The sequence below is a fragment of the Ornithorhynchus anatinus genome, chromosome 3 (assembly GCF_004115215.2).
Source record: "Ornithorhynchus anatinus isolate Pmale09 chromosome 3, mOrnAna1.pri.v4, whole genome shotgun sequence".
Taxonomy (NCBI): domain Eukaryota; kingdom Metazoa; phylum Chordata; class Mammalia; order Monotremata; family Ornithorhynchidae; genus Ornithorhynchus; species Ornithorhynchus anatinus.
Window position 1 is genome coordinate 94362860 of NC_041730.1, and position 24999 is coordinate 94387858.

Below are 24999 nucleotides of genomic sequence, written 5' to 3' on the forward strand. Positions count from 1 at the left end.
TGGAGTGATCTCCAAGAGCAGAAATGGAGGACAACCTCTGACACTTGATTTCTGATCCAGTGATTTAACCATGAGGCCACATTGTTAGAGCGAGTGGAAATTTTCCCCTAAATATCATGTATGATCTGAGGTAGAACTGGCAGGAGTGGAAAGAAAATAATAATAATAATCGTGGTATTTGTTAAGTGCTTACTATGCGCCAAGCACGTTTCTACACACTGGGGTAGATACAAGCTAAACGGGTTGAACACAGTCCCTGCCCCACATAAAACTCACAGTCTTAATCCTATTTTACAGGTGAGGGAACTTAGGTACAGAAAAGTGAAGGGACTTGCCCGAGCCAAAAGTGGTTGGAACAGGGATTAGAACCCGTGACCTTCTGACTCTGAGGCCCATGCTCTATCCACTACGCCATGCTGCTTCCCAGGAAATGGACAGGAACACAATTCTCGAACCTCTCAGGAATAGCTGCACAGCTAAGAGTCAACTGAGGCCTCACTACCAACAACAACAACCAAAAAATGCAAGTGTGGGATTCCAGAGGTGGACCCGGGGGAGATTCGCTCTTGAGACTTTCTGGGAGAGTAGATGTAAGTTCCCCTTCTTCCCTCAACCCCTGCCTCCATTCCCAGACAACAAGGGGGTGACCACAGAAGGTAATTTTGAAGGAAAACGGAAGTCATGCGAGTAGAGCAGAAAAGATACACACGTTTGGTGGCAGTTGGGTCTGTGGCTGTTTCATTGGTATTACCTCGGGATGAGGCTTCCAAGAAGAAGACTCCATCTCAATTCCTGGTGATTCTGAGAACAAGCATTATTGCATCAAAAGCTGCCAACCAGATGACAGTGGGTGAAATAAGAGGGTGAGGAAACGGACTTACTGAACACTGCTCTCCATTACAGGAATGGAGTCAGAGAAGTTGGTGTTGCGTTTAGTAAAATGCCTTTTTCAGAGGGAGTCAAACCAGGTTTTAAACTGCAGTCTAAACTGCGTGTTTTTACTACCTGTTTCTTTTAATAGTAATTACAAATAATAACTGTGGTATTTGTTAAGCGCTTAATATGCACAATACTAAGTGCTGGGGACACAAGTAACTCGGGTTGGACATAGTCCCTGTCCCAGATGGGGCTCACAGTCTCAATCCCCATTTTACAGATGAGGTAACTGAGGCCCAGATAAATGAATAATAATAATAATAATGGTGGTATTTGTTAAGCGCTTACTATGTGCAAAGCACTGTTCTAAGCGCTGGGTACTACAAGGTGATCAGGTTTTCCCACGTGGGGTTCACAGTTTTAATCCCCATTTTACAGATGAGGGAACTGAGGCACAGAGAAGTAAAGTGACTTGCCCAAAGTCACACAGCTGGCAAGCGGCGGAGCCGGGATTAGAACCCATGACCTCTGACTCCCAAGCCCGGGCTCTTTCCACTGAGCCGGACAGTCATCGCATTGCGCAGGCGTCGTGTGGTGTAATGACGTCGAACGTCACACGAGGGGCCGTGACTTGGTGGGGCCAGCTCTCCGGGCACCGAGTTTTCCATCCGTTCGACTCTCGCACCGACCTCTGCTACAGAGTATTCCCAAGGTCACAGAGCAGGCAAGTGGCAGAGCCGGATTTAGAACACTTGACCTTATGACTCCCAAGCCTGTGCTCTATCCACTACACCATGCTGTTCCTGTGTGTGGCTTTGTGTGTGTTTAATGTATTTGAGAAGCACTTCCTATGTGTCAAGCACTTTTCTAAGTACTAAGGGAGACATAAGATAATCCTGTGGGACCCAGTTCCTATCCCACATGGGGCTCACGGTCTAAATTGGAGGGAGGGGATTTAATCTCCATTTTACAGATGAGGTAAAAAAGGGAGAGAGTCTGCTCTGTGACCCCGGGCAAGCCACGGAGCAGAGTTGGGATTAGAACCCAGCTCCTCTGACTCCCAGGCCTATGCTCTTTCCACTAGGCCGTGCTGCGTCTTCCAACTCTGCAAGGTAAGTGGAACGAGTCACGATGTAGGAGGAGAGTTGTGCCCATGTGGGTGATGTCCGTCAAGTGGTGTGTACTCTGAAGCAATTTCTCCTTAATGTGAGGTTCTGTAAGAACCCAATTCTCACCCTAGAGGAGACCTGACCGTACTTAGTCGTTTGGCTTTACGATACCGCGTCCCCCTTAGGATTAGTAAAATAGGAGAGGAACAATCTCACACTAATCGGTCATACTTCATTATGCCACCGATTTGAAGGGTCCATTTCTTTCTGGAACCTGGAGCCTACACCCTGTCGAGGCCTCAGGCTCACCCTTTTCTTCCAATGCCATACAACAGCCACTCTCGGGGAAAAAACAAGAAAAGTTGAGCATCATACCTGTGACTAAGCTGGATACGATGAGGGGTAAAACCAACATCTGTAACATCCTCATCAGAAGTTCTCCTGGGAAAGAGAAGTACTTGACTTCCCGATAGGACATTTTGTATGGCCGCAGGGTAAATCCAAGAATTGTACCTAAACGAAACAAAGAAGCATTAGTCTTCTGCCAGCGCTAGTATCGTTATCGATAACATTGATCGACTGCCTACAGAGGGATAATACAGGATAATTCATTGATGACCGTCCGAGTTAGATCAAATGGCAAATAATAATAAAACTGTGGTATTTGTTAAGTGATTACTAAGTTCTGGGGTAGGTACGAGATAATCAAGTCCAACATGGGGCTCTCAGTCTAAGTAGGAGGAGAACAAGTATTGAGTCCTCTTTTTACAGACGAGGGAACTGAGGCACAGCGAAGTTAGGTGACTTGCTCAAGGTCACACCGCAGGTAAGTGGCGGAGCCGAGATTAGAGTCCATGTCCCCTGCCTCCCAGGCCGTTACTCTTTCCATTAGGCCACGTGGCTTCTCTTTATGACATCCTATGGTACTTATGACATATCTGCATTTATACCACTCCAGGTTTACAACATCAGATCCTACATTACCATATCAGGCTTATAAAAAAAATATGATTCAACCACGCACTCTCCCTCCTCATGACTTTCCTGTTCCTCCCTGCCCACCTCATCTGCTCACTGTTTTTCCTGCCTCTGCTGCTGATTCCCTCTTGGGCCTACAGTCCCGTTCACTGCAAGAGCAAGCCATAGCTGCAGGGGTTGGTGTGTAGCTTCATGGCCTAGTGGATAGAGCTCGGGCTTGGGAGTCAGAAGGACCTGGGTTCTAATCCCGCCTCTGCCACTTGTCTGCTGCATGACCTTGGGCAAGTCACTTCACTTCTCTGGGCCTCAATTACCTCACCTGCAAAACGGGGATTATGTCTGCGAGCCCCATGCGGGACAAGGACTGTGTCCGACCTGATCATCTTGTATCTACCCCAGCGCTTAGAGCAGAGCTTGAACCAGAGTAAGTGCTTCACAAATACCATCATTATTATTGTACTGTACGCTCCCAAGCCCTTAGAACAGTACTCTGCACATAGTAAATATTCGATAAATACCACTGAATGATTGACTGATGAGATTTTTAAGTCAATATGGTGGCTGTTTAGAGTGTAAAATACATTAATATAGCTATATTATCTTTGACCACACAGTTCTGGCTAATTTGGGTAAAAATAGGCTACCCGCCTCGGTTCTGATATAGGCATGACCTTAAATGCCCCCAATCAGGGACCATCTTTGAAAGTTAAGAGGCTATATGTTGACCCATCATATATCACCTAGAGGTGACTGCTTACTTGGCTTTACCATCTGAAGCCAGACCTGAATAACACCGGGACAGAAACTAAAATTTCCTGGCTGATACCTTAAGTCTGACAAGAAAAATGTATTTTAGTGTCAGATATTTATCTTGCACATATCTCTGGGGGCTTCCTTTCAGAAAACCTGCCAAAATTCAAAGCAGCGTTTAGAGGGAAACTAGCTCCTGTTATTTTTAAAATGAAAAATATTGGCATCAACTTCCCAACTACAACTTTTCAACTTTACACGGTGATTCCATTCTTTCCAATTTTCATTCACTTTATTCATCCAGGGCCTACTTGATGCAGGGGGCCTAGTGGGTGTAAAGCACTGCGCTGGACATACTGCCATCAGAACACCGTACTGGATGTCTATTGTTAGCACTGTATTGCTCTTTGTGAGAACTCCTCCCTCTAAAAATCAATCAATTGCATTTATCGAGCACTTTCTGTGTGCAGAGCACTATAGTAGGCCCTTGGGAGAGTACAATATAGGAGCTCCCTGCCCACAGTGAGCTTAAAGAACTATATTTAGTTCATTTGTTCTACTTGTTTTCAGGTTCCCCTATTCGTTTATTGTAGTTTTGCTTTCCACTACTATCCTTCTATCTGTCTATTTACTTCCATTTAGCTTGTGAGCCCCACGAAGGAACTGTATAATCTATTGGCTTGGTTTTTACCCCAGGGCTTCTTACATAGTAAATGCTAAATAATTCCATTACTACCAGCCGTCTTGTTGGCCCAGTGGAAAGAGGCCGGCACTGGGAAGTAGCAGATCTAGGTTCAGGTCTCAGTTCTGCCTGTAAATGGCTAACATGGACCAAGACGGCAAATGACCTTTCAATACCCTGTGTACTGTCCGTCTTCCTACCCACTTGGTGCGGTCAGAGGCCCTGTGGGAACCTGGCTGGTAGGTTCGAAAGAGCACAAGAGACTGTCCCGATCAGTTTATTGTTGCATTGTACCCTGCAGAAACGATCTGGGCATGTCACTCCCCTTCTTAAACAACTCCAGTGGTTGCCTATCAACCTCCGCTCCAAACAAAAACTCCTCACTCTAGGCTTCAAGGCTCTCCATCACCTTGCCCCTTCCTACCTCTCCTCCCTTCTCTCTTTCTACCGCCCACCCCGCACGCTCCGCTCCTCCGCTGCCCACCTCCTCACCGTCCCCCGTTCTCACCTCTCCCGCCGTCGACCCCCGGGCCACATCCTCCCACGGTCCCGAAACGCCCTCCCTCCTCACCTCCGCCAAACTGATTCTCTTCCCCTCTTCAAAACCCTACTTAAAACTCACCTCCTCCAAGAGGCCTTCCCAGACTGAGCTCCTCTTCTCCCTCTACTCCCTCTACCACCCCCACCTTCACCTCTCCGCAGCTTAACCCTCTTTTCCCCCCATCTCCCTCTGCTCCTCCCCCTCTCTCTTCCCATCCCCTCGGCACTGTACTCGTCCGCTCAACTGCATATATTTTCATTACCCTATTTATTTTGTTAATGAAATGTACATCGCCTCGATTCTATTTAGTTGCCATTGTTTTTACGAGATGTTCTTCCCCTCGACTCTATTTATTGCCATCGTTCTCGTCTGTCCGTCTCCCCCGATTAGACCGTAAGCCCATCAAACGGCAGGGACTGTCTCTATCTGTTGCCGACTTGTTCATTCCAAGCGCTTAGTACAGTGCTCTGCACATAGTAAGCGCTCAATAAATACTATTGAATGAATGAATGAACTTATCACTTAGTACAGTGCTCTGCACACAATTAGCGCTCAATAAATACGATTCAATGAATGAATGGATTCCTCTCCACAGGGCCTCCATTCTGAAGTCTCAGGATTGAGGCTCGTCTGCTCTTCCTTTTATTATTCGTATGGTGGCATTTATTAAGTGCTTACTCTCTGCTAAGCACTGGGGTAGATACAAGATGCATATTCAGATCAGAATGACTTCCTCTTCGAAATAAAGGGGGGCTATTTATAATCAGATCAGAGTATCCTGATGGGAGGCTTCAGGTTATTATTATTATTATTATTGTGGTAAGAGAAGCAGCATGGCTTAGTGGAAACAGCATGGGCTTGGGAGTCAGAGGACATGGGGTCTAATCCTGGCTCCGACACTTGTCTCCTGTGTGATCGAGGGCATGCCACTTAACCTCTCTGTGCCTCAGTTACCTCATCTGTAAAATGGGGATTAAGACTGTGAACTCCACCCAGGACAACCTGATAACCTTGTATCTACCCCAGTGCTTGGCACTTGGTAAGCGCTTAACAAATACCATCATTATTAGTAGTAACATTTGTTAAGTGCTTACTATGGGCTAGGCACCGTACTGCGCACTGCTCCTTCAAAGTCTTACTGAAGGCACATCTTCTCCAAGAGACCTTCCCAGACTAAGTGCCCCCTTTCCTCTTCTCCCATTCCCATCTACGTCATCCCAATTTGCTCCCTTTAATAATAATGTTGGTATTTGTTAAGCGCTTACTATGTGCCGAGCACTGTTCTAAGCGCTGGGGTAGACACAGGGGAATCAGGTTGTTCCACTTGGGGCTCACAATCTTAATCCCCATTTTACAGATGAGGTAACTGAGGCACCAAGAAGTGAAGTGACCTGCCCAAAGTCACACAGCTGACAAGTGGACGAGCCAGGATTCGAACCCATGACCTCTGACTCCAAAGCCCGTGCTCTTTCCACTGAGCCACGCCACTCCCAGCCCCAATGCACTTATGTATATATGTAATTTATTTATTTGTATTTCTGTCTGTCGCCCGCTCTCTAGACACTAAGCTCCTTGTGGGCAGGGAATTCAATAGTATTTGAGCGCTTACTATGTGCAGAACACTATACTAAGCGCTTGGAATGTACAAATCGGCAACAGATAGAGACAGTCCCTGCCCACTGACGGGCTTACAGTCTAATCGGGGGAGACAGACAGACAAAAACAATAGCAATAAATAGAATCAGGGGATGTACATCTCAGTAAGACAATGTCTGTATATGGTTGTATTGTACTCTCCCAAGCCCTTAGTACAATACTCTGCACACAGGAAGCACTCAATAAGTAGGATTGAATGAATGAATGAATACAAGTGAATTGGGTTGGACAGAATCCCTGTCTCACCAAGGCTCACAGTCTTAATCCCCATTTTACAAATGAGGTAACTGAGGCACAGAGAGGTTAAGCAACTTGCCCAGGGTCACCCATAGACAAGTGGCGGAGCTGGGATTAGAACCCAGGCCCTTCTGAGTCCCAGGCCTGAGGTCTATCCACTAGGCCATGCACACAGAGCCTCAAAATGGACGCTTACTGTGCACAGAGCACTATAATTGAAGCTTATAGCTGCCCCTCTGACTTCCCAACATCAGCAGTGCCTGCCATTTCCAGGCTAATCTTCCTTCTGGACATCTGATTCCAATTCTGGTTAGGTTTGGGTTTTTATTTTCTCTCTCGACAGGTAACCCATGGGAATCAGCGTTTCCAAGGTTCAAGCACATTCCTTAGAAATCCACTTGCAATGGAGGGCTTGTCTCCCTTTGTGTGGTCCAACAGCAAATACACTATTCCTGCTCTGAAGAATGCATTCTGATAATTCAGTTAAACTCCCAGCTAGGGGTCTTTAAGCTCCTTGAAGTCCAACCCTTAGTGGGTGAAGGAAACAGTGGGTAATGAAGCTGCCATGGACATTTCACACAAGAATGCGCCCATTTCACACGAGAACACACCTAAGAATTGACCAAATGTTTTGCAGATCTAACATAGAAAAACTTTTATATTTCTGGAGCTGGTTAGATGGTTTTATGCAGAGTGCATGGCAGGAGGGTAAACTCTTTATTTCCTTGGATTAAACTGTGGACTCTGAGACAGAGTTACACTCAAAAAGCATTTTGACTACTAGAAGTATATGTCTCTCTTTTTATTAATAATAATAATGATGGTATTTATGAAGCGCTTACTATGTGCCAAGCTCTGTACTAAGCCCTGGGGTAGATACAAGGTAATGAGGTTGTCCCACGAGGGGCTCACAGTCTTAATCCCCATTTTACAGATGAGGTAACTGAGGTATAGAGAAGTTAAGTGACTGGTTCAAAGTCACACAGCTGATAAGTGGCGGAGCCGGGATTAGAACCCACGACCTCTGACTCTCAAGCCTGTGCTCCGCTTCTAGCACTTTCTAGGTGTCAAGCACCATTCTAGGCACTAGGATAGACCCAAATTTATCAAGCCAAATCGAGTCCCTGTCCCACATGGGGCTTACAGTCTAAATAGAAAGGAGAACAGTATTCATTCAGTCATTCAACCATATTTATAATAACAATAATAATGAGGGTATTTGTTAAGCGCTTACTTCATGCCAAGCACTGTTCTAAGAACTGGGGTAGATACAAGGTAATTAGGTGGTCCCTCGTGGGGCTCAAAGTCTTAATTCTCATTTTACAGATGAGGTAACTGAGGCTCAAAGAGTTAAATGACTTGCCCAAAGTCACACAGCTGACAAGAGGCATTAGAACCCATGACTTCTGACTCCCGAGCCCATGCTCTTTCCACTGAGCCTTGCTGCTTCTCTTTATTGAGTTCTTACTGTGTGCGGAACACTGTACTAAGTGTTTCCCTACCCACAGTGAGCTTACACGGAATCACCATTTTGCAGTGGAGGAAACTGAGGCACAGAAAAGTTAAAATGACTTGCCCAAGGTCACCCAGCAGACAGATGGCAGAGCTGCGATTAGAACCCAGGTCCTCTGGCTCCCAGGCTCATGTTTGATCAACTAGGCCATGTTGCTTCCTGACACTGAACTTAGTTTTCACCCAATGTCTTTTTAATTACTTCTCATTTAAAACCATTTTTTTCAGAGAAAGAAACTACAGTTGAAACACGTATCTAACAGAATACGTGAGTTAAATGAAATAAAGCAATGTTTAATTGGATGAAACTCTATTACAATAACGGGAAATTCAGAATTCCAGAAAATTCACAATTTTCTAGTGAGATTTTTCTATTTGCTTTCCATTCTTATAATGCTCGGGGAACATTAATTGGCTATTTTGGTCATAGTTTAGATCCAGTTAAACCTAATCAAGTTAATCTTAACTTCAGGCCACATTTTCATCTGGTCGCTTCCATTATTAAAACTTTATAGCTTACTCTTATTCACGAATGAGGAAATTGTTTCTTCAACTCAAGGCGTTGCTATAACAGACAGCGTTAAAGGGGACCTAGAGTGGCAGGGTTGGCGCTCAGAAAACGAATCAAGAGGAAACAGCTCGAATACAGAGGCCGGTGGCTCCTTCGGCCAACGTTTCAGGTTTCTGAGTCCATTCCATTCTAGCAGGAAAAAAACAAAACTTCCTCAAATCACATTCCCACAGGCTGCTGCACAGAGAGTTTTCACAGACTCCTTCACTCTGCCTTTCAGAGTCAGTTCAATTAGAGGAAGCAGAATGGCATCTAAGAAGTCCCGTTTGGCCGGGGAAGAGTAACGCGCTGCTTATCTGAAGGCTAAGGGAGCCACTACTGAGGCTGGAAATGATTTTTGTCAGGATAAAACTTAAACCAATTACTTTGCGCGGAACAAATGGGCCTATTTTCACTGTCCACAAGTTACCGACCTCATTAATAAAGAAGGACAAAGCCTATACCCCTGAAATTGCTCATGGAGAAACATCCGATAGGAACTCCCGATGATTTCTTTTATGCCTCATCGTGTTCGGACATTATAACGGTAGCAAAATTACACCATTCGGATGCCATCAGCTTTTTCTGGTTTCCTTGCTATCAGCCAACTCAGTCTCATTCTATTTTCACGTTTACAACCAAGTTGCTCTTGGAGTGCAAACCTATCTTGTGCTTATTCTTTAAGAATCTGAATAGTGCTGTTCATTAGATAATGATAACACGAATAATAAGTTAAGCGCCTACTATTCGCCAAGCACCGCACTAAGTTAATCAGGTCAGACACCATCCCTTTCCCACGTCGGCCTCGTAATTTAATAGGAGGGAGAGCATGTTTTGAATCACCATTTTATAGATGGGGAGACTGCAGCACGGAAGTTAAGTGACTTGCCCATGGTCACCCGGCAGGTACGAGGCAGAGTCAGGATTGGAACCCAGGTCCTCTGACTCTAAGAATTACAACCCATGCTAAGAGAAAGCTTCCAGATGCTCCAGGCAATCCACAGTAGGGCAGCTGTTCTCTGGTTCATTCATTCATTCAATTCATTCAATAGTATTTATTGAGCGCTTACTATGTGCAGAGCACTGTACTAAGCGTTTGCGGTAACAGATAGAGCCAGTCCCTGCCTTTTGACGGGCTTACAGTCTACAGAAGATATATCCCAAACCAACGAGAACACAGCCAAACACATTCCCAATATTCCCATTTCCCCCCCGTTGACTGAAAGCTCACTGAGCGCAGGGAACCCATCTACCAACTCTGCTATATAGTACTCTCCCGAGCACTCAGCACAGTGCTCTGTGCTCGGCAAGTACTCAATGAATACAATTCATTGATTTGTTATGGTATTTGTTAAGTGCTTACTATGTGTCAGGCACTGTACTGAGCGTTAGGGTAGATAGAAGATAATCAGGTAGGTCCTAGTCCACGTCCTACATGTGGCTCACAATCTTAATCCCCATTTTACAGATGAGGTAACTGAGGCACAGAGAAGTTAAGTGACTTGCCCAAGCAGGCAAGTGACAGAGCCGGGATTAGAATTATAAATAATAATAATAATAGTTTTTGTCAAGCGCTGACCCTAAGTCAAGCACTGTTCTAAGCGCTGGGGTAGATCAAAGCTAATCAGGTTGGATCCCGACTCTGCCCCTTGTCAGCTGTGTGACTGTGGGCAAGTCACTTCACTTCTCTGTGCCTCAGTTGCCTCATCTGTAAAATGGGGATGAAGACTGTGAGCCTCACGTGGGACAACCTCATTCCCCTATATCTACCCCAGCGCTTAGAACGGTGCTCTGCACGTAGTGAGCGCTTAACAAATACCAAATACCAACATTATTATACAGTCCCTGTCCCACATGGGGCTCACAATTTTGACTGAGGCACAGAGAAGTTAAGTGACTTGCCCAAGGTCACACAGAAGAGATGTAAAATGGGGATTAAGAGCGTAAGCCCCATGTGGGACAAGAACTGTGTCCAACCTGATTGATTTGTATCTGCCCCAGTGCTTAGAACAGGGCTTGGCACATAGTAAGCGCTTAACAAGTACCCTAATTAAGTGGAGGAGCTGGGGATTAGAACCCAAGTCCTCTGGACACCAAGGTCCACGCTCTATCCACTAAGCCATGCTTCTTCAATCAATCAAGCAGCGATATTTACTGAGTGCTTACTGAGTCCTTACCAGCTGTCCGTCCAAGTTGCTGATTCTTCAGATACGTTATAGCCTGAGGAAAGAAAGTTCTCTCTTGGAAATGATAATTCCCTTGTTTTTACATGTTAGAAATTCTTCTACCGATCCAGCGGAAAGAGAACCATTTCGAGACTCAGGAGAATAGTGCCAGGATGTCAAGGGTGAGGGGTGCCTTCAGGGGTTGTGTTAGCAGGGGTGGAAAGTTTCAGATTGAAGAAGCACCTGGGGCACGTGCGTTGGGCAGTCCCAGCAGGAATCTTGACCAGCGGCTACTAAAATGAGCAGCAAAGGCCACGGAGGCTATCCAGGCAACCAACGGCGGGGATATATCTCTACGGCAGGGCATCGACATTATGCTGCATTCCCGTCAGCCGCGCTAGTATTCTGAGCGTTCAAAAAAAAAATCTGGACGGGCACTTTGCAACCTGTGGCGCCCCTGCCCACCTATTCACTTGTTGCACTCTGTGCCCTGGCGGGCACACGCCTGGTCGATCTGAGAGGCCCGGCACAACAAAATCACTAAAATCAATTCCTTTGCCTAGACTCTCGGATTCTTGGAGAAGCAGCGTGGCTCAGTGGAAAGAGCCCGGGCTTGGGAGTCAGAAGTCATGGGTTCTAATCCCCCCTCCGCCGCTTGTCAGCTGTGTGACTTTGGGCAAGTCACTTCACTTCTCTGGCCCTCAGTTATCTCATCTGTAAAATGGGGATTAAGACTGTGAGCCCCAGGTGGGACAACCTGATCACCTTGTATCCTCCCAGCGCTTAGAATAGTGCTTTGCACATAGTAAGCGCTTAACAAATACTGTCGATATTATTATTATTATTGGTCCTGAAGTTTCAAGACTGAGGCCCATCATCTTTCTCCAATGGGGGAATCCATCATATCAGAAGAGCTACCATCTTCTACTGAGTCCTTTCTCCCCTCAAGGAAAGGTGCCGATTTTATGGCCCCATTTTGACCATAGTGACAAGATGATCGACTCAGGTTCCCAAGAAGCAGAGTGATCGACTCAAGCTCACAAGAAGCAGAGTGGCCAAGTGGAAAGAGCAGAGGCCCGGGAGTCAGAAGGACCTGGCTCTGCTGCTGTGTGACCTTGAGAAAGTCATTTAACTTCTCTGTGCCTCAGTTATCTCATCTGTAAAATGGGATTAAGACCGTGAGCCCCACGTGCGGCAGGGACTTTGTCCAATGAGAAGCAGAATAGCGTGGATAGAACACGGGCCTGGTAGTCAGAAGGTCATGGTTTCTAATCCCAGCTCTGCCACTTGCCTGCTGCGTGACCTTGGGCAAGTTACTTTACTTCTCTGTGCCTCAGCGACCTCATCAGCAAAACGGGGATCGAGGCTGCGAGCCCCACATAGGACATGGACTGTGTCCACCAGATGATCTTGAATCTACCCCAGTGCTTAGTACAGTGCCTGGCACATAGTAAGCGCTTAACAAATACCACAATCATTATCAGCTTTTATCTACTCCAGTGCTTAGAACAGTGCCTGACACGCAGTAAGCGCTTAACAAGTATCGTGTTTAAAAAAAAAAAAAGGAGAAAGCATGCTGATTAAACTGGAATTCCCTTTGATGTGACACATCATTATTCCTCTTTCATAATTGGGGAAGCTGAGAACTGCAGAGGCTTGCTAACTCACACAGGGACCGGTGTCCAAAATCCCCTAGCCCTACCACCCAAAAAAAAGGAACAATGTCCAAAACACATGCCTGCATTGCTAATGGCAGCAGGAAGAGGGTCTTTTTGTGGAAGCCAAAGGATTTAGCTTAACAATAGTAGAGGCAGTAGAGGCAGTAGAGGCGGTGCATACAGAATGTTCCATCTGGGGACAAGGTGAAGTCCAGGGGCTCAAGGAAAACTGGTAGCTCTAGTTGAAGGGATTGAAGAGAGAACAGCACAGGCCTTGGCCGTCAACATGCATACGAGTGGAAGCTGGAAGGCTGAGTGCGAGTTGAAAAGGACAAAGCATGATTTGGTGGGGTTGGGGGGGCGGGGGCGGGAAAGAGTGAGAGAGAGACAGGAAATTTATAATAAGATCGGGGAGTAAAGCAGACTAACCAATAATAATAATAACGATGATGATGGTATTTGTTCAGCGCTTACTATGTGCCAATCATTGGGTAGGTACAAGGTCATCAGGTTGTCCCACATGGAACGCAAGTCTTAATCCCCATTTTCCAGATGAGGTAACTGAGGCACAGAGAAGTGAAGTGACTTGACCGAGGTCACACAGCAGACAAGTGGCGGAGCCGGTTTTGGAACCCACGACCTCTGACTCCCAAGCCCGGGCTCTTTCCGCTAAGCCACGTTGCTTGCTCTAACTCCATAAAGCATTCCTGATTTATGACACGCCTATCTAGAGATTTGTTGAGTAGTGAGGCTAGTGGAAGTGGTGACATTGATTAAACACTTTCAGTGTTCAGGACACTACACAAGCACTCGGAAGAAAGACAAGGACAGTTGACTCTGACATGGTTTCTGACTCCTCTAGCCCTCACCATCAAGGGGTGGATGGTAATGGAGGCAAGAGATAAATATAGCAGGGTAAATGTAAATAATAATAATAATAATGGTATTTCTTAAGTTCTTACTGCCTGTCAGGAATTCTACTAAGTGCTGGGATAGACTCACCTCCTCCAGGAGGCCTTCCCAGGCTAAGACCCCCTTTTCCTCTGCTCCTCCTCCCCTCCCCATCGCCCCGACTCGCTCCCTTTGCTCTACCCCCCTTCCCGCCCCACAGCACTTGAGTGTATAATTCTATTTATTTTCATTAATGATGTGTATATATCTATAGTTCTATTTATTTATATCGATGCTATTGATGCCTGTTTACTTGTTTTGATTCCTGTCTCCCTTCTAGACTGTGAGCCTGTCGTGGGGAGGGATTGTCTCTACTTGTTGCTGAATTGTATTTTCCGAGCGCTTAGTACAGTCCTCAGCACACATTAAGCGCTCAGTGAATCCAATTGAATGAATGAATCCAAGCAAATCATGTTGGACACAGTCCCCGTCCCACGTGGGACCACAGTCTCGATCCCCAATTTACAGATGAGGAAACTGAGGCACCGAGAAGTGAAATGACTTGCCTAAGATCACACAGCAGACACAGGTGACAGAACTGGGATTAGAACCCATGAGATTTTGACTCCCAAACTTATGTTCTATCCACGATGCCATGCTACTTCTCATAGATAAAAATAATAAATAAAAATAATAACAATTTGACAAGTCAACAAAGCCATTATCCTCCCTACCTTACAAGTCCCCTCTCACAGTCAGTCGTTCAGTCATATTTATTGTATGCTTACTGTGTGCAGGGCACTGTACTAAGTAATTGAGAGAGTACAATATAACGATAACAGACACATTCCCTGCCCACAACGAGCTTACTGTCTAGACGGGGAGACAGGCATTAATATAAATAAATGACAGATATGTATAGAAGTGCTGTGGGACTGGGAGGAGGGATGAATAAAGGGAGCAAGACAGGGTGACTCAGAAGGGAGCAAAAGAAAAGGAAATGAGGGCTTAGTCAGGGAAGGCCTCTTAGAGGAGATGTGCTTTCAATAAGGCTTTGAAGGGGGGGAGAGTAATTGTTTGTCACTTCATCTGGTTAGCTTTTCCTCAGTCAGATAATCGATGGCATTTATTGAGTGAAATTTTTACAAAGATTCACTCCTTTGTCCCCCATCCAAGTGGCCACCAGATTCTCATCGTATTCTGAAAACTGGAGAAACAGCGAGGTCTAGTGGATAGAGTAAGGGCCTGGAAGTCCGAAGGACCTGGCTTCTAACCCGGCTCTGCCGTGTGACCTCGGGCAAGTGACTTGACATCTCTGTGCCTCAGTTACCTCATCTGTAAAATGGGGGCTAAGACTGTGAACCCCACATAGGACATGGATTGTGTTCGCCAGCTTATCTTGAATCTAACCCAGTGCTTAGTACAGTTCCTGGCATGAAGTATGGGTTTAACAAATACCATTCAAAAAAGAAAAATCAGCCTCCTCACCGGTCAATCACTACATCACTAAATCCTGTCAGATCAACCGTCACATCGTTAAAATCCGCCCTTTCCTCTCCGTCCAAATTACTACTACGTGAAACCAATTGCTTATCCTCTCCCACCTTGATTACCGTATGAGCCTCCTTGCTGACCTCCCAGCCCCCTTTCTCTCCTCTCTCCAGGCCATACTTCACTCTGCTGTCCGGATCGTTTTTCTACAAAAATGGCCAGGCCATGTTTCCCCAGCAGCGTGGCCTAATGCAGCGTGGCTCAGTGGAAAAAGCCTGGGCTTCAGAGTCAGAGGTCATGGGTTTGACTCCCGGCTCTGCCACTTGATAATGTTGGTATTTGTTAAGCGCTTACTATGTGCCGAGCACTGTTCTAAGCGCTGGGGTAGACAAAGGGGAATCAGGTTGTCCCACGTGGGGCTCACAGTCTTAATCCCCATTTTACAGATGAGGGAACTGAGGCACAGAGAAGTTAAGTGACTTGCCCACAGTCACACAGCCAACAAGTGGCAGAGCTGGGATTCGAACTCATGAGCCCTGACTCCAAAGCCCGTGCTCTTTCCACTGAGCCACGCTGCTTCCCCGACACTTGTCAGCTGTGTGACTGTGGGCAAGTCACTTAACTTCTCTGTGCCTCAGTTACCTCCTCTGTAAAATGGGGATTAACTGTGAGCCTCACGTGGGACAACCTGATTACCCTGTATCTCCCCCAGCGCTTAGAACAGTGCTCTGCAGAAGGACCTGGGTTCTAATCCTGGCTCTGCTACTTGTCTGCTATGTGTCCTTGGGCAAGTCACTTCATTTCTCCGTGCCTCAGTTCCTTCATCTGCATAATGGGGATTAAGACTATGAGCCCTCTATGGAACTTTCAATAAATACGGTTGAATGAACGAACACGACCGTGTCCAACCTGATAAATACAGTCACTCATCCTAACCTGCCTGGATTACTGCATCAGCTTCCTTGCTGACTTCTCAGCCTCCTGTCTCCCGGCTCCAATCCATCCTTCATTCTTCTGCCCGGATCATTTTTCTACAAAAACCTTCAGGACATGTCACCGAGCTCCTCAGAAAACTCCGGTGGTTACCCATCCGCCTCCACATCAAACAAAAAACTCCTCACCCCTGGCTTTTTAGGATTCCACCACGTTGCCCCCTCTTACCTCACCTCACTTCTCTCCTTCTACAACCCGGCCTGCCTTCTCACTGTCCTTCAGTCTCGCCTATCTCACCGCCAACCTCTAACCCACGTTCTGCCTCTCTCCTGGAATGCTCTCCCTCCTCAAATCCAACAGACAATTACTCTCCCCAACTTCAAAGCCTTATTCATTCATTCATTCAATCAATCATATTTACTAAGCGCTTACTGTGTGCAGAACACTGTACTAAGTGGTTGGGAAAGTACAATCCAACTATAAACAGTGACATTCCCTGCCCACAACTAGCTCAGTCTAGGCAGGATGGGGGAGACAGACATCGATACAAATAAATGAAAGTACAGATCTATACACTAGAGCTGTGGGGCAGGGAGAGGGGAGAAGAGCAAAGGGAGCAAGTCAGGGTGATGCAGAAGGGAGTAGGAAATGAGGAAAAGTGGGGCTCAGTCTGGGAAGGCCTCTTGGAGGAGATGTGCCTTCAGTAAGGCTTTGAAGGTGGGCAGAATAATTATATGTTGGATTTGAGGAGGGAGGACGTACCAGGCAGGATGTAGGTCAGGCGTCGGCAGTGAGACAGGCAAAATAAGGGTACAGTGAGAAGTTTAGCACTAGAGGAGTAGAAGTGTGCAGGCTGGGTTGTAGAAGGAGAGAAGCAAGGTGAGTAGGAGAGTGGTAGCAAAGTGATAGATTGCTTTAAAGCCAATGGTGAGGAGTTTTTGTCTGATACAGAGGTGTATGGGCAACCACTGGAGATTTTTCCACGGGGGGTGACTTGTCCTGAATGTTTTTTGTAGAAAGATGATCCAGGCAGCAGAATGGATTATGGACTGGAGTGGGGAGAGACAGGAGGTTGGGAGGTCATCGAGGAGGCTGATGCAGTAATCTAGATGGGAGAGGATGAATGACTGTATTAACGTTTGGATGGAGAGGAAAGGGAGGATTTTAGCCATGTTGTGAAGGTGGGACCGACAGGATTTGGTGACCGACTGAATAAGTGGGTTGAAAGAGAGAGGGGAGTCAAGGATACTGCCAAGGTTACGGGCTTGTGAGACGGGAAGGATGGTGGTGCCGTCTACAGTGATGGAAAAAGGGAGAGGACAAGGTTTGGGTGGGAAGATAAGGAGCTCTGTTTTGGACATGTTAAGTTTGAGGTGACGGGAGGGCATCCAAGTATAGATGACTTCAAGGCAGGAGGAGATGCAAGCCTGGAGAGAGAGAGAGAGAGATGAGAGGAGGAGATGTAGATTTGGGTATCATCTGCATAGAGATGGTAGTTGAAGCCATGGGAGTGTATGAGTTCTCCAAGGGAGTGAGGGTAGATGAAGGCACATCTCCTCCAAGAGGCCTTCCCAGACTAAGCCCTCCCTTTCCTTTTCTCCCACTCCCTTCTGCGTCACCCTGATGTGCTCCCTTTGCTCTTCCCCCCTCCCATCCCCACAGCACTTCTATAATTTATTTGTATTGATATCTGTCTCCATCCTCTAGACTGCTCGTCGTGGGCAGCGAATGTGTCTGTTTATTGTTGTTTTGTACTCTCCCAAGTGCTCAGTACAGCGCTCTGCACATAGTAAGTGCATAACAAATATGACTGACTGAATGATTATCTTGTAACTACCCCAGCGCTTAGTACAGTGCCAGGAACATAGGAAGCGCTTGACAAATACCATAATTATTATTACTAAGCACTGGGGTAGATATAAGACAAACAGACTAGACACAGTCCATGTCCCATTTGGGACTCACAGTCTTACAAGACCATTTTACGGATGAGGTAACTGAGACACAGAGAAGTTAAGTGAATTGCCCAAGGTCATGCAATGGATAAGTGGCAGAGTCAGGATTAAAACTCAGGTTCAGATCCAGGCTCTTTCCACTAGGCCACGTTGCTTTTCAAAAATTCCTTCCATCTGGGGTCCAGGGGGGCTGATCCTGGGGATCCTTAGAAGATGATGAAGCTAAACTGAGGAAGCCATGGTTCACCTTTTTTCCGAGGCTCTGAGACACTTTTCCACATCTGAATCCCTATCATCTCCACTCAGAGCACCTCCCTAGCAGTACATCAATTAGTGGGGTGAATCCCGGGCCTGCTTCGGTTCACCTTCCTTGGTTGGTGCCACATGGGGAGGGGCTGGGATCTGTTGGGCTAGGATTGTGCCCTGGGTCCTTTTGGAATCCACCAACAATTAGCTTAGTGCTCTGGACAGGGCAGAAAGGAAGAATGAAATTAAAAGAAGGAAAAATGAAGAAAAAAGCGCAAAGAAGGAAAAAGGAGCTGCTCTGGCCATGGGATTCAGCAAATTTACACAAACACACAAGCGCACACTTATACACACAATCAATGGCATTTATTGAGCGCTTACTGTGTGCAAAGCACTGAATTAAGTACTTGGGAAAGTATAATAGTCAGTCAATCTTATCTATTGAGCATTTACTGTGTGCAAAGCACTGAATTAAGTACTTGGGAAAGTACAATAGTCAGTCAATCTTATCTATTGAGCATTTACTGTGTGCAGAGCACTGTAGTAAGTGCTTGGGAGAATATGGTATAAAAGACACATTTTCTCCCCACAACAAGCTTAGTGCACCCACCCACACACAAACACACAGACACATCTCTCACATGTACAAGTTGAGGCAGGCTATGACACTTACCAACAAAAGACTCTGGACAGGTTAGTTGGATTCCTAACCATCACTGCCTTTATGTTCATTCATTCACTCATTCAATCGTATTTATTGAGCACTTACTGTGTGCAGAACCCTGTATTAAGTGCTTGGAAAGTACAATTCAGCAACAGATAGAGACAATCCCTACCCAACAACAGGCTCACAGTCTAGAAGGGGGGAGATAGACATCAAAACAAGGAAACATCAGTATAAATTAATGGAATTATAGATTTATACACATCATTAATAAAATAGAATAATAAATATTACATATATACGAAAGTTCTGTGGGGTGGGGATGGGGGTAGAGCAGAGGGAGGGAGTTGGGTTGAAGGGGAGGGGAGGAGGAGCAGAGGAAAAGTGGGGCTAAGTCTTAGTCTTAGGCTTCATGTCCCAAAGGCGCCAGCTCCCGGTTAATATAAACACTCTTCCGGATCCCACGCTGTTAATAACTTGACTAAAATGGGAGGAAGATTTTCCTGGGCCCAATACAGGAGAATTTCTTGAGACTCCAAGACAAAGACATTTAAAAAGAGTTTCAGAAGGTGTTAGTCTATTCTCGGATCCTTGCTAGAAAATTGGCAGGGCAAAAGGAAAGTATTTGCCTGTTGAAATGTCACATTCTTGTCCAGCCAGAGTTAGGGAACATAGAGGTAAGTGTTCCTGAATCAACAGATCAATGAATCAACCAATAGCATTTATTAATAATAACTGTGGTGTTTGTTAAGCGCTTACTATGTGCCAGGCACTGTGCTAAGCAGGGCAATTTACTACATTACAGAGTTGGTAGATACATTCCCTGTCCACAAGGAGCTTGCAGTCTAAAGGAGGAGCTTACAGACAGACATTAAAATAAATTAGAGATAGGGGAAGCAAGAGACTCTAAGGGCATGTACGTATATAAGCGCTGTGGGGGTGGGAATGGGGTGGGTTTGAGTAGTGAAGTGTGTGGGTGGGTGAATGGATAGCGAGAAGGAAGCTTCGTACCTCCAAATACCATGACAGTTCACCAACAAGATGCTTGCTCTTTGGCTTTGGTTTATCTTCTGTCTCTAGACTGTAATGTTTATGTTGCGTGACACAAGAGTTCTTGGGAAGTAATAAAAATAATAATAATTATGGTATTTGTTAAGCACTTACTATGTGCCAGGCACCGTACTAAACGCTGGGGTGGATACAAGGAAATCGGGTTGGACACAGTCCCTGTCCTACAAGGGGCTCAAAGTCAGAAGAAACAGGCTTAATTTTATGCAACTCTAAGTTAAGATGGGCCCAGAAATGCTGTCTGTTTTCTCACTTGGAAGAGAGGAGGATCATCGCTGGGTATCCTCTACTTCCACTGTATGCCCCCAGACCTCATGGCTCCTCATAGAATAGTAAGCTTTTTTGCCTTGTCTTATGCCGTCGAGTCGTCGCCGACCCACAGCAAAGACGCCATGGACACATCTCTCCCAGAACGCCCCATCACCATCTGCGATCGTTCTGGTGGTGTAGCCATTGAGTTTTCTCGGTAAAAATCCAGAAGTGGTTTACCGTTGCCTCCTTCCACGCAGTCAATTTGAGTCTCCACCCTCGACTCTCTCCCATGCCGCTGCTGCCCAGCATAGGTGAGTTTTGACTTGTAGCAGATTGCCTTCCACTCGCTAGCCACTGACCAAGCTAGGAATGGAATGACTATGCCTCTGCTTGACTCCTCCTCCCGTAGCCGAGACTGATAGAGTCCTGGAAACTCTCTAGGTGTGACCCTGAGAGAGGTAGTAAGCTTTACTATATATTAAGAATCTTTCAGTGGCTCAGGTAATGGACTTCGAAGCCCTCATGACCTCAGATGGGGTCAGAATGGGTCAAACACAAACAGCAGCCTAAATCTTTCTCTATCTTCACCAAATCCTGTTTTTCCACAGTCCTTTCCTCTAGACCGTGAGCTTGCCATGGTCAGGGATTGTGTCTGCTAATTCTGTGGTATTGTACTCTCTCAAGCCACGGAGAAGCAGCGTGGCTCAGTGGAAAGAACCGGGCTTGGGAGTCAGAGGTCATGGGTTCGAATGCCGGCTCTGCCACTTGTCAGCTGTGTGACCGTGGGCAAGTCACTTCACTTCTCTGGGCCTCAGTTCCCTCAACTGTAGAATGGGGATGAAGACTGTGAGCCTCACATGGGACAACCTGATTACCCTGTATCTCCCCCAGCGCTTAGAACAGTGCTCTGCACATAGTAAGCGCTTAACAAATACCAACATTATTAAGTGCTTAGTAGAGTGCTCTGCACAGAATAAATACTCCATAAATACAATTGATTGATCCTCCCCTTCTCCCTTCAAAATCTTACTACGATGCTGTACATAGTATGCGTTCAATAAATAAATGCCAATGATGAAAGTCTTGTCTTCACTACTGCATCAGCCTCCTCATTGATTTCTATGCCTTGTCTCTCCCTTCACCAGACTACATTTCATCCCGTTGCCAGGTCATTTTTTTAAAAGATGGTCCGGGGTCTGTCTTCCCACTCCTCAAAAACCTCCAGTAGTTTCCCATTCCTCTCTCCATCAAGCAGAAACTTCGGACCATTAGTTCCAAGGCTTTCAATCAGCTCTCTCTCCCCATCACTCTTCTTCCGCTCCACTCCAGTTCACATGCTTCATTCTTCTCAGGTCAACCTAATCACTATGCCTCGTTCTCAACTCTCCTGCTGCCGACCTCTTTCTCTCACCCTCCTTTATGTCTGGAACTCCCTCCCCACCCCATTCACACCCAGAACACAGCTCTCCCCATCTCCAAAGCCCTTCTGAAAACACGTTTCCTCCAGGAGGCCTTCCCTGACTAATCTCTCATCTCCCCTATTTCCCCAACCACTTACATTACCTCAACATTAGGGCACTCACACCCCCTGATGTGCTTATGTACACATCTTTATACTCTGTGGCTTGCTTCTACCTGTAATTTCTTATACGATATCTCTCCCCCTCTAGATTGTAAACCGCTTGAGGACGAGGAGAATCAGCGTGGCCTAGTGGATAGAAGATGGGCTTGGAAGTCAGAAGGACCTTGATTCTAATCTCGGCTCGGACTCTGTCCTCTCCTGGTTCTCTTACCTCTCTGGCCGTTCATTCTCAGACTCCTTTGCGGACTCCTCCTCCCCCTCCCATCCCCTAACTGTAGGGGTTCCTCAAGGGTCAGTTCTTGGCCCCCATCTGTTCTCCTTCTATACTCACTCCCTTGGTGAACTCATTCGCTCCCACGGCTTCAGCAATCAGCTCTACGCAGACGACACCCAAGTCTACATCTCCTCCCCTGTACTCTCCCCCTCCCTCCAGGCTCGTATCTCCTCCTGCCTTCTGGACATGTCCACCTGGATGTCCGCCCACCACGTAAAACTCAACACGTCCAAGACCGAGGTTTTTATCTTCCCTCCCAAACCCTGTCCTCTCCCTGACTTCCCTGTCACTGTGGACGGCACGACCATCCTTCCCGTCGTAGAGGCCCGCAACCTTGGTGTCATCCTTGACTCCGCTCTCTCATTCACCCCACACATTCAAACCCGTCACCGAAACCTGCCGCTCTCACCTTCACAACATCACCAAGATCCACCCTTTCCTCTCCAACCAAACCGCTCCCTTGTTGGTACAATCTCTCATCAGCCTCCTTTCTGATCTCCCATCCTCCTGTCTCCCTCTGCTTCTGTCTATACTTCACTCTGCTGCCTGGATTATCTTTCTGAAGAAACGCTCTGGGCATGTCACTCCACTTCTCAAAAATCTCCAGTGGTTGCCTATCGACCTTCTTATCCAGCAAAAACTCCTCACTATTGGCTTCCCAAACCTCCATCACCTTGCCCCCTCCTACCTCATCTCCCTTCTCTCCTTCTCCACCAGCCCAGCCCGCACATTCCGCTCCTCGGCCGCTAACCTCCTCACTGGGCCTATTTCTTGCCTGTCCTGCCGTCGACGCCCGGCCCAAGTCCTACCTCTGGCCTGGAATGCCCTCCCTCCTCACATCCGCCAAACTAGTTCTCTTCCCCCTTTCAAAGCCCTACTGAGAGCTCATCTCCTCCAGGAGGCCTTCCCACACTGAGCCCTCCCTTTCCCTCTGCCCCTGCTCCCCTTCCCATCGCCCCTCCTCCCCGCCCCCCGCTCTACCGCCTTCCCCGCCCTACAGCACTTGTGTATATTTGTACATACTTATTATTCTATTTTATAATGATGTGTATAAATCTATAATTCTATTTATCTATTTTGCTGCTATTGATGCCTGTCTACTTGTTTTGTTTTGTTGTCTGTCTCCCCTTCTAGACTGTGAGCCCGTTGTTGGGTAGGGATTGTCTCTATTTGTTGCCGAATTGTACTTTCCAAGTGCTTAGTACAGTGTTCTGCACACAGTAAGCGCTCAATAAATGCAATTGAATGAATGAATGAAAGTCACTTAACTTCTCTATGCCTCAGTTATTTCATCTGTAAAACGGGGATTAAGTCTGTAAGACAGAGACCATTGTCCAACCTGATCAGCTTGTACCTATCCCAGTGCTTAGTACAGTACCTGGCACATAGTAAGCACTTAAAAAAATCACAAAAAAGATCATGTCTACTAATTATATTGTACTCTCTCAAGCACTTAGTACGGTGCTCTGATGAAGCTCAATAAATACTCTTTATTGATTAATGGATTGATCTTGGATGAATCTTCATTCATCAAAATACGCAGGAAACCACAAAAGAAAGAATAAGTGCCTGATCCACTAAGAATTTATGCTTGAATGGGTGAGGCATACCTAAAAATATTTACATATAGAGTATTCAGAATAAATCATGGAATATACAACTAAAATAAACATATAGGTTATGCATGCTAAGGATAATAATGATAATAATAATCGTTAAGCTCTTGCTATATGCCAGGCATTGTTCTAAGCTCTGGGGTAGATACAAGATAACCGGGTTGGATACAGTCCTTACTTCACATGGGGTTCACAGTCTTAATCCCCCATTTTACAGATGAAGAAACTGAGGCAGAGAGAAGTTAAGTGACTTGCCCAAGGCCACACAGAAGATACATTTATTTCTTTATATGATGTCTGTCTTTCTAATAATAATGATGGCATTTCTTAAGTGCTCACTATGTGCCAAACACTTTTCTAAGCACTGGGGTAGATGGAGGGTAATCAGGTTATCCCATATGGGGCTCACAGTTTTAATTCCCATTTTACAGATGAGGTAATGAGGCATAGAGAAGTTAAGTGACTTGCCCAAGGTCACCCAGCAGACAAGCGGCAGAGCTGACAGAACCCTCAACCTCTGACTCCCAAACCCGTGCTCTTTCCACTAAGCCATGCTGCTTCTCAACTGTAAGCTCACTGTGGGCAGGGAACGTGTCTGTTCATTGTAACATCGAACACTCCCGAGTGCTTAAGTACAGTGCTCTGCATACAGTGAGCGCTCAATAAATACGACAATGAATGAATGAACGCAAGTGCTTCTGTGTCCCAAGGCCTGTGCTCTTTCCACGAGGCCACGTTGCTTCTCACCATCATCGTAATAATAATTGTGGTATTCATTAAGAGCTCACTACGTGCCAGCTACTGTACTAAGCGCCGGGGTAGATACAAGCAAATTGATTGGACACAGTCCGGTCCCACATGGGGCTCACAGTCTCAATCCCCATTTTATGGATGAGGTAACTGAGGTACCGAGAAATGAAGTGACTTGTTAGAACCCAAGTCCTTCGGACTCCCAGGCCCATGCTCTATCCACTAGGCCACTCTGCTTCGCCATCACCTCTTGGTTGGTGGTTACCAAGGTAGCTACCGTACAAATGATGCACCAGGGGCAAAAACGACTTCAGTCTCTCTGCTTCACCAGCATCGATGGGGGATTCCCATTGACTCCCGACACTATTAGGCGGTAAGGTCCTTGAGGACAGGGAGCAGATCGACTTCTACTCAACTCTTCCAAGCACTTAATAATAATAATAATGTTGGTATTCGTTAAGCGCTTTCTATGTGCCGAGCACTGTTCTAAGCGCTGGGGTAGATACGGGGCAATCAGGTTGTCCCAGGTGGGGCTCACAGTCTTCATCCCCATTTTACAGATG

General features: G+C 46.3%; 1 protein-coding gene and 1 non-coding gene across 2 annotated transcripts in view; both read right to left on the minus strand.

Moving 5' to 3' along the window:
* Positions 1 to 24999, minus strand: part of SLC1A3 (solute carrier family 1 member 3) — a 138445-nt gene that overhangs the window by 101214 nt on the left and 12232 nt on the right. Inside the window, exon 3 of the mRNA XM_029060998.2 lies at positions 2361 to 2498. Within this exon, the coding sequence (XP_028916831.1) occupies positions 2361 to 2498 (138 nt within the window). The remainder of the gene's footprint in view (positions 1 to 2360; positions 2499 to 24999) is intronic.
* Positions 20536 to 20673, minus strand: LOC114810908. The gene has a single exon (XR_003758598.1). It is a non-coding gene; the product is annotated as a small nucleolar RNA SNORA7 (small nucleolar RNA).